Source organism: Moschus berezovskii, chromosome 5 (assembly GCF_049115385.1).
Source record: "Moschus berezovskii isolate FMDL1 chromosome 5, NW_MosBer_1.0, whole genome shotgun sequence".
Lineage (NCBI taxonomy): Eukaryota > Metazoa > Chordata > Mammalia > Artiodactyla > Moschidae > Moschus > Moschus berezovskii.
In genome coordinates, this window is record NC_142464.1 from 45,548,955 (window position 1) to 45,561,652 (window position 12,698).

General features: G+C 42.3%; 1 protein-coding gene across 12 annotated transcripts in view; it reads right to left on the reverse strand.

Annotated features, from left to right (window-relative positions):
* The window catches only part of LCORL (ligand dependent nuclear receptor corepressor like), a 182,532-nt gene extending 170,977 nt beyond the window's left edge, over positions 1-11,555 (reverse strand). For 2 of the 12 annotated variants that reach the window (XM_055434576.2, XM_088836250.1), the window contains exon 1: positions 11,201-11,553. In XM_055434576.2, the coding sequence (XP_055290551.2) occupies positions 11,201-11,354 (154 nt within the window). In that variant the 5' untranslated portion in view covers positions 11,355-11,553. Of the gene's footprint in view, positions 1-11,200 lie in introns of all 12 variants that reach the window. The other 10 variants (XM_088836255.1, XM_055434574.2, XM_055434575.2 and 7 more) reach the window with 10 other exon arrangements.
* Between the last annotated feature and the right edge of the window lie 1,143 nt (positions 11,556-12,698).

A 12,698-nucleotide genomic window follows, 5' to 3' on the forward strand; every position in this document is an offset into this window, starting at 1 on the left:
ATCTACACAGTCAAAGGCTTTGAGTTAAAGAACTCTGAGTTCTTTAAAAGCAAATAATTCCTAGTGTAGTAATTAGTCTTTTTACCCAACTGACAACTCCCACCTCTCCCAATACTACACCTTATTCATCCTACCAAAGGAAAGAAGAATGACTAGTATTGGCAGCATCCTGACAGTTGTTCCTAGCAGAATGGATTAATGTTTCAAAGGTCATTTTTCATGCATGTCCAAGCCTACCACTCATTCTGCCTAGATGGTCCAATGTATCAATAAACAAACCACAGGTAACAGGTAGTAAAGCTTCCTTGTTTATTAGACGAAGCCTGCAGCTCCAGCTGCTTTGTCTTTGATAGGTTGGCAAGTTCAATTCAGAGTGCTACTGTCTTTATTTTGGCCTCAGTTATAAACCAGGTTCTTCAATACAACCTTACCATCTAAAAAGCTTACATTTTGATTCCTAATTCTTGAGTCTATTTCCAATCCAGCACCTAGTTTAGGAAGAATCATAGAATTACACTCCAATTAACTGACCCACAGTAGGACTCAAGATATTAGATGACTGACAACAGTAAATTAACTGGAAAAAAATCTTTCTTTTAAAATATGTAACACACTAATACTACACATATTATGTTGATGAACTTACTTAGGAAAATATGTTTTGAAGGAAACATGAGAGTTCACTTTCAGTGATTCAAACCAAGTCAGTATATTTAATTATCTCTCAATATTTTGTAGCTATCAAGTCTCAGCTTAATTATCATATAAAGCAATCATGGATATTATCAATTCAGAAAAGTATTCTCCATCTTATTATCCATCTATGAAACAAACATCCCTAAAGCCCAGTTCAGTTCAGTAGCTCAGTCATGTCTGACTCTTTGCAACCCCATGGAATGCAACACGCCATGTTTCCCTGTCCATCAGAAACTCCATTCCAATTACTGCTTCATTCATATGTTCTCCCTCAAAATGTACCTTCTCAAATGTTTTCTCCTCTTACATACATCTTAAATACATTCTCAGTTCAGTTCAGTTAACCTATTACAATACAGCTTCCATTCCCACCACTCTGCTTAATTAATCCAGTCAAGGTCACCAAGAACTTCCATGCTGCCAAAAACAATGTACACTTCCCTGTTTAATCGTACTTGACATCTCATCAACATATAACAATCTCTCCTTATTGTAACACTCTTCTCTCCTCTTAGATTTGGTAATACCATCTCTCCTGGTTTTTGTACTCAGCCAACCGCTTTACTTTACAGTGTGAAAGTCCAGTGGTCTTACTTTGAGACTCCTCTTCCTCCATCCAAAGAGTGTTAAGATTCCTTAAGATGTGGTACCAAGTACTCTACTTCCCTCTAGTAATACTGTCTCTTGCCCTTAGCTGGTCTCATTCATTTCCACTGACTTACATGTCGTCTTCATGCTGATAATTCGTTAATTTATATCAATTAGTCCAGAAACCACTACTACATAAGTATTATAGCACTTTTCATAAAAACCGAAAATAGAGAACCTTTAAGGACAGATACTATCCTAGTTTCACAGATTTCTATCTGTGAAAAGTAAAATGATTTGTAACTAAGGTTATAACTTGTTCAGTCACTCAGTCGCGTCCAACTCTTTGCGACACCATGAGTGCAGTACGCCAGGCTCCTGTCCTTTACTATCTCCCGGAGTTGCTCAAACTCATGTCCATTTAGTCAATGATGCCATCCAACCGTCTCATCCTCTATCGTCCCCTTCTCCTCCCGCCCTCAATCTTTCCCAGCATCAGGATCTTTTCAAATGAGTCAGCTCTTCACATCAGGTGGCCAAAGTATTGGAGTTTCAGCTTCAACATCAGTCCTTCCAATGAACACCCAGGACTGATCTCCTTTAGGATGGACTGGTTTGATCTCCCTGCAGTCCACGGGACTCTCAAGAGTCTTCTCCAGCACCACAGTTCAAAAGCATCAGTTCTTCGGCGATCATCTTTCTTTATAGTCCAACTCTCACAGCCACACATGACTACTGGAAAAACCTTAGCCTTGACTAGACGGACCTTTGTTGGCAAAGTAGTGTCCCTGCTTTTTAATATGCTATCTAGGTTGGTCATCGGAGAAGGCAATGGCAAGCCACTCCAGTACTATTGCCTAGAAAATCCCGTGGATGGAGGATCCTGGTAGGCTGTAGTCCATGGGGTCGCTAAGGGTCGGACACGACTGAGCGACTTCACTTTCACTTTTTACTTTCACACATTGGAGAAGGAAATGGCAACCTACTCCAGTGTTCTTGCCTGGAGAATCCCAGGGACGGGGGAGCCTGGTGGGCTTCCGTCTATGGGGTCACACAGAGTCGGACACGACTGAAGTGACTTAGTAGTAGTAGTAGTAGGTGGTTGGTCATCGGAGAAGGCAATGGCAAGTCACTCCAGTACTCTTGCCTAGAAAATCCCGTGGATGGAGGATCCTGGTGGGCTGCAGTCCATGAGGTCGCTAAGGGTCAGACACGACTGAGCGACTTTACTTTCACTTTCCACTTTCACACATTGGAGAAGGAAATGGCAACCCACTCCAGTGTTCTTGCCTGGAGAATCCCAGGGAAGGAGGAGCCTGGTGGGCTTCCGTCTATGGGGTCACATGGAGTCGGACACGACTGAAGTGACTCAGCAGTAGCAGCAGGTTGGTCATAACTTTCCTTCCAAGGAGCAAGTGTCTGTTAAATTCATGGCTGCAGTCACCATCTGCAGTGATTTTGGAGCCAAAAAAAATAAAGTCAGCCACTGTTTCCACCGTTTCCCCATCTATTTGCCATGAAGTGATGGGACCGGATGCCATGATCTTAGTTTTCTGAATGTTGAGCTTTAAGCCAAATTTTTCAGTCACCTCTTTCACTTTCATCAAGAGGCTCTTTAGTTCTTTTTTCCTTTCTGCCATAAGGGTGGTGTCATCTGCATATCTGAGGTTATTGATATTTCTCCCGGCAATCTTGATTTCAGCTTGTGCTTCATCTAGCCCAGCGTTTCTCATGCATCTAAGTTAAATAAGCAGGATGACAATATACAGCTTTGACGTACTCCTTTTCCTATCTTTAACCAGTGGATAGAAGCTAAAAAGGAACTGTGTTTTTTCAATTCTTAATCCTTTTTACCATTTGCAGACTTAGCCCTTTGTCCCTAAACTATTTCCTAGTTTACTATTTAAAATGAAGACTACTGGACAAAGTTATTTCCTACATACACACCTTACATATAGCCATCAGAAATGAACTAGTCAGTTTGAAATTAACAGAGAAAGGTCTCAAACTTGTTTTTCAATAAATGCTTTAGAAAAGACTCTAGGATACAACTGAATTTTAAAGGTGACTGAGGATGCAGGGTGGCTGTTATGATTAATATATTCAAGAATTAGGGGCAATGTGTACAAAACAGAAGTAAAAATCGACGAAAGTGGCTGGGCTGTCTGAAGAAGTGAGCCAAACAGAAAAGAAGTCTGATGGACTATGATCAACCAACTTGTATTTGATGAAAAAAAGACACATGGGAAATACCACTGCTTTGTAAACTACAAAAATCAAAGGAGTTATTCCAAATAATGATTTAATATAGGCTGTAAGTTAAGGTGAAGGACAGTAAATTAGCTATGCAGCTACTTGCATAAACTAGACTCTCATCTGTACGTGCCCAAGTGTTTGACTTCATTAGAAAAAACAAAATCCAAAAGGATATTGTAAAGAAAATAGCAATAACTTAGTAATAGATTAAGGTAAAGAACAAAAAAAAACAAACAAATATAAGTAAGCAGAATAGTATTGTTGCCAATGAGTGGGAAAACTATATGAAAGGCAAGAAGATACAGAAAAATAAGTGGTAAGTTGTTTTCTAGAAAACATAAGAAGTCCCAAAACAAATTTTTATTTAGCTTTAATTAATAGCAAGGCAGCATTCTTCAAATACAAATATGACATTATTTTGTTACCTTAATTAGTTTCCTAATGGCAGTAGTAGGTTGGTCTGGGCCTATTCACGTTGTCTCTCCTATATTCTGTGGTGAATAAAACACACAAACACACACACACACACAAAGAAGGAATACTAGCCAAAGGAAAAAGGAACTCTAAACCTCAGCAACATATATTATAATTGGAAAAACTGGAATAACCAAAAAAAAAAAAAATGAAAAAATTGTATATCCAAAAACCTACATGCCTTTGTTGCTCCTCCCAAGACTGCACTGTGGTAAAAGAAATAAAGACCAGGACTGAAAGACAAGTCAGAGGAGCATGGAGCGCACATAATAGCTACTTATGGTGACGTAATAGGAACTTACCACAGTACCCAGCCAAACAGGGAGAGGGGCACACACATGTAGCCAGCTAAGGGAAGTAGCACGGACAGGAAGAGACAGCAGCACCACAGAGAAAGGAGGATACGTATGGCATGCTCACACCGGCACACAGCCTGTTTCTAACATCTGCAAATACATAAAATTCACATAGTGCTTGAGCCCAAGGATGGCAGAACTTCCAGGTACACAATAATTGAAGAGTATATAGGATTCCAAATTTTACATGCAAAATTCACAGTAAGCCTATTTTACAGAGAAATTTGGATATGTGTCTTTACCACCCAACTACTCATGATCATCACAGATTCCGCTTGCCTGATACATATTAGATACTGGTATAATTCACATCTTTTTTAATGAATAAAATAAACGCTATTTGAAAAAATAGTTTTAGGGTCTAAGTTTTTGGGTAATTGACCCATTCATACCAGTTCTCATCAAATCCAGATTTCTACATAAATCTTCTCTTCTTGGATTTACATATCAATAGTGACAAGATGAAGCAGAAGTTAGTGGAAAAATAAAGGAGCAGGAGACAAGAAGCACCCAGAAAGAAGTGTCAAGTTGATTATGTAGACTATATTTTCCTGGACTATCCCCTGTTTAAGTGTAAGTGCTCCTGTAATTTCTTCAGAGGTTAAAAGTAGAGGAAGATAGTATCTTCTGACCCTGATTATGGCTGGGAGCAGGTAGTCTGGAAGAAAGTTTACTCTGCAAACACTTGCCAAGTGCAGAGCTCAAAAACAGTGACATGGTTAACAGGAAGAGTACAGAGAGTAGGTACCAACAAAGAGTAAGTTCAAGATGATCTAGTACGATACAGGCTTTTTAAAATGAATTTAAACTAATTTCTTGTATTCAGTTACTACAAAGCCAAAATATTCCTTAGAATGTAGAATGGCATCAAACGTCTTTTGCTCTCCTTACATATAAAAAGCAAAGACCAAGCCAAGTGACTATATACTGTGATTCTTAAACTCCATGACCATGGCTCAAGAATATCCTGGAATATAGATCTTTTAAGCCCTTACTATCATCTTCTTTAACATGACTCAGGATCTTTTCATTGTTCATTGGCATTCCCGCCAGAAAGAATCTATTGGCAAAAACATAAAGCTCAAAGCTGCTAATAACCTGTATAATTCAATAACGATAATAGGCAGTTTAGGGCATGCTTTCTATGGCAGACATATTAACAGATATCAACACAATTAATTTTCAAACAACTTTTATTATCTTCAATTTATAGGTAAGGGACTGAAGTACAGAGAGATTAAGTAACTTGTAGGTGGTAACTCGGAGAAGGCAATGGCAAGCCACTCCAGTACTATTGCCTAGAAAATCCCATGGATGGAGGAGCCTGGTTGGCTGTAGTCTGTGGGGTCGCTAAGGGTCGGACACGACTTCACTTTCACTTTCACACATTGGAGAAGGAAATGGCAACCCACTCCAGTGTTCTTGCCTGGAGAATCCCAGGGATGGGGGAGCCTGGTGGGCTTCCATCTATGGGGTCACACAGAGTCGGACACGACTGAAGTGACTTAGCAGCAGCAGGTGGTAACTGGTAGGTGGTTAACAGAATTCAAACACAGATAGTCTAGCTCCAGAGTCTATATTCCCATTTGCTATATTACAGTATTCAAACAAAAGTAAAAGATTTGGGGGAAGCTATCAGTTTGGCTAGTATCAACAGAAATGAATAACTGTGGTATCCAGGTAATCAAGACTTTGCTGGAGTCACTCATTATAAAACTGCGCTGCCCAATGTGGTAGCCATTTGCTGCAAGAGGCTACTAAGCATCTGAAATGTAGCCAGTCCAACTTGAGATATAATAACTGATTTCAAAGACAATATTTTAAAAGGAATATAAACTAATTCAACAATTTTATATGGGTTAATTTAAAATATTTTTAATATACTGGGCTAAATCAAACATGCCTTTTAAATGTGGCTACTAGAAAACTATTTCTACTAGGACAACGATGCTATGTTGGAAATATGCTGGAGTTTATAGAATTCTAATCAAATCTTCATTGTTTTACTGTTGTAACCTTAAGGAAATCAGTTACACTGATCATTAACTTCTGCATCATAAAATAGGGCTTAACAACATGTATGGATATGAGAGTTGGACTGTGAAGAAAGCTGATTGCCGAAGAATTGATGCTTTTAAACTGTGGTGCTGGAGAAGACTCTTGAGAGTCCCTTGGACTGCAAGGAGATCCAACCAGTCCATTCGAAAGGAGATCAAGCCTGGGTATTCATTGGAAGGACTGATGCTAAAGCTGAAACTCCAATACTTTGGCCACCTCATGCGAATAGTTGCCTCACTGGAAAAGACTCTGATGCTGGGAAGGATTGGGGGCGGGAGGAGAAGGGTACGACAGAGAATAAGATGGCTGGATGGCATCACCAACTCTATGGACATGAGTTTGAGTGAACTCCGGGAGTTGGTGATGGACAGGGAGGCCTGGCGTGCTGTGATTCATGGAGTCACAGAGAGTGGGACACGACTGAGTGACTGAACTGAACAACAGTCCTGACACCTACTGTTCACATTTTGGTATCTAAATCTATTTTTCACTAAAAAGAATCTAAGACTCCTTGGAAAAATGGCTGATGTCAGGGCTGGGACAGGTAAAGTACAAGATAAACCTGGAATATTTTGTTTGGGAAGAAAGAAGTGCTCAAAAATAATCACTGGGCAGGAAGGGGTTGGGGAAACATGTGGTTTGTTAAAAAACACTGGAACCAGCTTGATGAGGCTCCCACTGGCCAAACCTAGCACAACCTGGAAATCAAAATAATGACAGCAATGTATTTAACCACTGAATAAAGTAAGAATCAATGAGTTCATTCTGATGAAAATAACAAAATAAAGGAAGAGAGAGGAAAGACTGCCTTATGACAGAGTATCAACTACTAGCCACAGAACAAATAATCATGAATGGATGTTAAAACTTGTGGCTAAATCTTATGAGACTATGTAAATATCCCATTCTTCAAAGTATTTTCCCATCAATTACATATTAATTACAAAAGGACAAACAGTAACTTTTAGGGAGAAATATGGAGAATACCACATTAACCAAACTTTCAAAGATACCGTTACCAACGTTGGGACAAACCAACATCAAGAACCTTAATATACAAGGTATTAAGGACAGAAGATATTTCTGCCAAAAATGCATAACAAATCTAATCATGAGGAAACAACAGACAAATTCAAATTGAGGGACATTCGACAAAATAACTGTCTTGTACTTTTCAAAAATGTCAAGGTCAAGAAATACAAGAAAGACTGAGGAAATGTTCCAGATTTAAAGAGACTAAAGAAATATGACAACCAAATGCAATGTATGATCCTTGCTGGGGGGAAAAGCTATAAAATAAAATTGATAAAACATGAATTATGAATTCAGTAATAGTATTATTAAAGTATGTCAATGTTATATTTCCTGGTTTTAATAACTATACCATGGTTAGGCAAGACAATGTCCTTGGTTTTAGGAATTATAACCGAAGAATTTAGGGATAAAGAGGCATCATATCTCCAAATCATCTTTGAATGGTCCAGAAAAAAAAAGATATAGATACAGGGCAAGAATGATAAAGCACATATTGCAAAATGTAATACAATTGCTGAATGTGGGGAAGAATATAGACGAGTCCCTTGTACTATTCTTCCAACTTTCCTTGTAAATTTGAGATTATATCAGAACTAAAAGTTAAAACAAAAAACTTGCCTCAATTCCCAGATCAAATATCCTAATAGACTATACAAGTCCTGATAAAGTTTAAAAATATATTAATGCATTTCTTTTATCCCAGACTTGACTTTGCTTTAAATTTTATGACTTATCAGATACTAATTATGTATTTCATACAATCCAGGACTATATCTGTTATCACTCAATATCATGCTGAGTACTAGAATACTACTAATTATGTCCAACACTAAAATATTTGTTAGATGAACCTATTCAAAAGTTAGCACAGTATAGGATGACTGCAGGAAAAAAAAAAAAATCAAATTGTAAAAAGCACCACATTGTAAATAATGAAATTGTGACACAGAGCTTACAGAACAATTCCTCAATTCTAAAAGAAGAAATACTAGGATTAAATCAGAGTAGCCATAAATCTAACAAAGAGATGAGTTCCACAAATAGAGAATGGTAAACAATATTTTCCATATCAAGAATTAAACATCTTGGCTAACTACAAGCAGTTATGACAAGTAAAATGAACTTTTTGCCCATAAAATTAGAACATTAATATGTTATTTAAAAAATAAAAAAGATTATTTTAAAGATTTAGGCTAAGAACTGAGATTTTAAATTTTCAATATTAATTCAATACTTATTTGCTGTACAGCCTTGAGACACTGCTTACAATTTATATACCTCATTTAAAAAAAACACTTGTAGATCATTTTCTTCCCTAAAGGCAGACAAAATATTTTATAAAATGTCCATAAGAGCACTAAATATTCAATATGGAAGTACACATATATTCACACACATACACACAGGCACAGTAAAAAGAATAGTTTCTTTGCAAACATGTTTACAAATAGCAAAATGGAACTTAAAAGTTACACAAATACATTCAGTCTCAATTCATACTATGAATAAGTGCTTCACATATAGACTACTGAAAAAACCCGATCAACCAATTTACCCTGCTTAAGAGTTTTATTGTTTATAAGTAGGAGACGGATCTTCCTAGGTCTCCTGAGTAGGACTGGCTGTGGAAAAAAATTCCTTTCAAAATATCCTACAAGTGAATATAGTGACTGCATATTAAACACACAGCATTAACTCAATTTTCAACGTCTTCTAATCCTACTAGAGTATCCAAGTAGGTAAGACAAGAAAGATATCCTGTTTCCCTTTTCCATCAAATCCAATTACTTCTGCGTTTAACAAAAATTCGACTATTTTTCAAAAACATATTTTTGTGAGACAAAGTGATACTTAATGCAACTAAACAAGCAAGATGAGAAAAAACAAAAATCCAAAGTATTCTAAAATATAAAAATTGTCCAAAGACATCGTGAAATAACCGTGTGCCTCGGCAAAACTTAACAGTTATCTCGAACCATATTACAATGCTATCATCCTGCCTGATTCTAAATGAACAACTCAACAGTTTTCAAACAGGTTGTCAGTGGAAGAGATCTTTACATAAGCAATTATAAAAACAGGGTCCATTTTGTATTCGGGAGGCATTAGCAACACTTCGCTTAAAATGTCATATAAAAATATGATGAGGTTTTTTTCTACATTTTTTAAAGCAAAATCACTTATGAGTACTTGACTAAAGCTATTTCCTAGAACGTTTCCTTAGATAAAAACAAAACATATAAAAGGTAAAACTGTGACTTGCTTTAACATAACTTAAATGTCCCTAATCAGAGCAATCTTCCTTCTCGTATGTTTTCCTATACCCACCGTACTCTGCAGTGCACATTTCTGAGTTAAGTTGTACTAGTTTCTTACCACGATCTCCTTTTCACTACTGAAAAACAAGAAAGATCTTCAAGCGCTAACTAAACAAATCTGAGGGGAGTGGGGGGAGGGAAAGGGGCGCGAGGTGGCGCAAGAACAGATGGAAACAAGGTAGCTGTTTTCTTAGGGCACTAAGGTTTCTTACTCAACTCCCAAAGCCAAGGTTTAATCGCCAGTGGAGCAAGCTGCTTGCCACTATCCACTCCTTAGACAATGCAACCTTCCCTTCACCTCTTCTCATACTCTCCTACCCATCAACCCCTTCCAAAACAAACACAACACACCCCATCCCACAACCCGCGTTATCCCCTCGGTGCCCACTCCACCAACCTGCTGGATAACAGCTCCACGTACACGTCTCACTCAGACAAAAAAAGCCACGGCGGCAAGTCGGCGAGATCCCACCACCTCACGCCACCCCCGAGGAACCCGCAGAATGACAGTCCGGAGCCCAGAAGTTTGAAGCAAAACGATTCCCACCCAACCAAAAGGGAAGACGAAATTGCAGAAGGTGGGGAGAGCGATGTGCATGTCTGTGCAGGGAAGGGTCCATCACATGACAGTAAAAGAGGACCCGAGTCGTCCGGGCGTCCGTGAGAAGAGGGGGGTTGCCGTCGCCATAGCAACACCCCCTCTCAGTCCAGACTTCCAAAGAGGGAGGAAGAACTTCAAATCCCAACCGTCAGCGCTCGAGCGGCTCCTTCTTAAAGAGGTACACACCGCGCCGCCGCCGCCGAGCACGAGAGGGCAGAGTTGGGCGCCCCCGCCCCTCGGGCGACGCCCCCGCCGCCCCTCGCCCCCAGCGGGCCCACCCTAGACACCAGCCCCGCGAGCGCCCGAGGGTCGCTCAGGTCCCGGTCCCGGGAGCCCGGCCGCGGCCGCCCGCCCGGCTCACGGCAGCAGAAGGGGGTGTGTGTGCGCCCGGCGGGGGCGCGGACCAGCCCGCCTTCCTCCCGCCGGCTCTGCCCGCCGGCTCCCCTCCGCCCGGGCGCCGACCCGCCGGCCCGCTTCCTCCGGACTGACAGGGCTGACGGGGAGCGGCGAGGGGCGCCGACGAGTTTCGGGGAGAGCGCAAGCGAGCCGTTTCCTCGGGGGCTCGGCGAGCGGGTCCGAACTAACAGTTCCAGGGGAGCCCAAGAGCTGAGAAGGAGAATGAGCGCGGACCGCGCCGGGCGAGGAGCCCCCAGACAAAAGGCGAGCGCCGGAGCCGCCGCGCCGCCGCCGCTCCCATCTCGCTCCCCCATTGAACTAACCCGAACGGAAGATTCAACTAAACCCGTCAGCCACAAACTCCTCGGGCTGCGGCACTCGTCGCCGCGCGGAGCCGGGGCTCCGGCCCGTGTCTCTCTTACCTACACAGTGCATGAGGCGGTGGCGCCAAGAGTCGAGTTCCCGCCGGAATCCTCTCCTCTCCGCCGCGCACCGAGGGCTCCGGCACTGAGCAGCGGCGGCGGCGGCGGCAGCAGCGGCGGCGGCAGCGGCCATTCTCTCTCTTCCCTTGTCCATCTGCGTCCCGCGTCACGCGCCCTCATTTACATACGAGCGGCGCAGGCACGAGGCAGGGGCGCGAGCCCTCTGCGCGAGCCCCGGAGCGCGCGCCCCCCGGAGGGGGGTTGATTGACACGTGTCACACTACCTTCCCTCTGCCCTTCCCTCCCCCTCCCATCGCTCCCTCTGGGAGAGGCGGGGAGGCAGCGTGAGGAGAAGGAAGCAACCTGCCGCTTCCGCTGACCCCGCCTCCCCATCTACTCCCCTCTCTCCCCTCCCCCCGGAGTTTACTCAAGCGAGCCATACTGCTCCCGCCGCCCGCGAAAACCCTGAGTAGCAGCGAGAGGCTCGGAGCTTGGCCAGGAACCGGCGCGCTAATGGAGCAACCTAGCTATGCCTTGCTTCTGCCTTCGCACCGCGACTCCGGACGCCCGGAGACTTCACTTCCCAGGCCCCTTTGCGCTGGGCTTCCGAAGCGGAGATTGCCGTTTCGGCGCGATGCATGCCGGTTCTTGGAGTCCAGTAGAGATGGGCACTCTTCGGTCTTTGCACACTTGGGATTGCTGCCGGGCCTTAGACTTCTCAGCTCTGCGCGGCTTGTGGGTTTAGCGCCCAGAACAATGCTCTGCGAGCGTTGCAGGGTCTGACCCAACCGCCTTAACTTCCTTAGGATCCGTGATAGAAGGGCAGTGGAAGCCGCTAGAGTTGAGGGTCCCTTGAAGGTTCGGGCTGCTTTAAGTTTATGCTCTAAGTGCTGGAAACTTTTGGGGTCACTGTCATCTCGCCACTGTGGGGAAAGAACAAGCCGGTGATTCAGCTGCATCCGAGATCTGCCAAATATCCAAAAACAGAGCCCACAGTGACTTCAGTTTCCGGGGCGATGACATCTCAGAAAGCGAGAGTATTTGTAAAATTAGGGAAAAGATGTGGGACTTCACCGGAAATCGTTTACGGGGCAGGGGATTGGATGTGGCTGGGTTAAAACTGCAAAAGGAGAAACTTATGCTCGGCAAAATGTAAACTCTTGGACAGCAACCCATTGAGTCTTGTGTTCCGTGTCATCTTCCACTTGCCTAATCCTGGTACAGTGCGCGGTACGGGATTTAGCACTTAAATGTTTGGAATAATTCTGCGCTGTTCTAGAGAAAATATTTCTTCACACAGAGAGAAAGCTTTTGATTAAATATGAACTCCAGTGACAGTTTTTTACTTTTGCACCACAATGATTGTGCATGTGTTTCTGTATATGTGCAGGATGCTGAACCGAACCTAAGACCCCAAAGTTTGCTGAGAAATACTGTGTATTACTGGGAATTTATGCACAAGTCTGTGGAAAACACGTTTTAATTCTTATTGGAAACT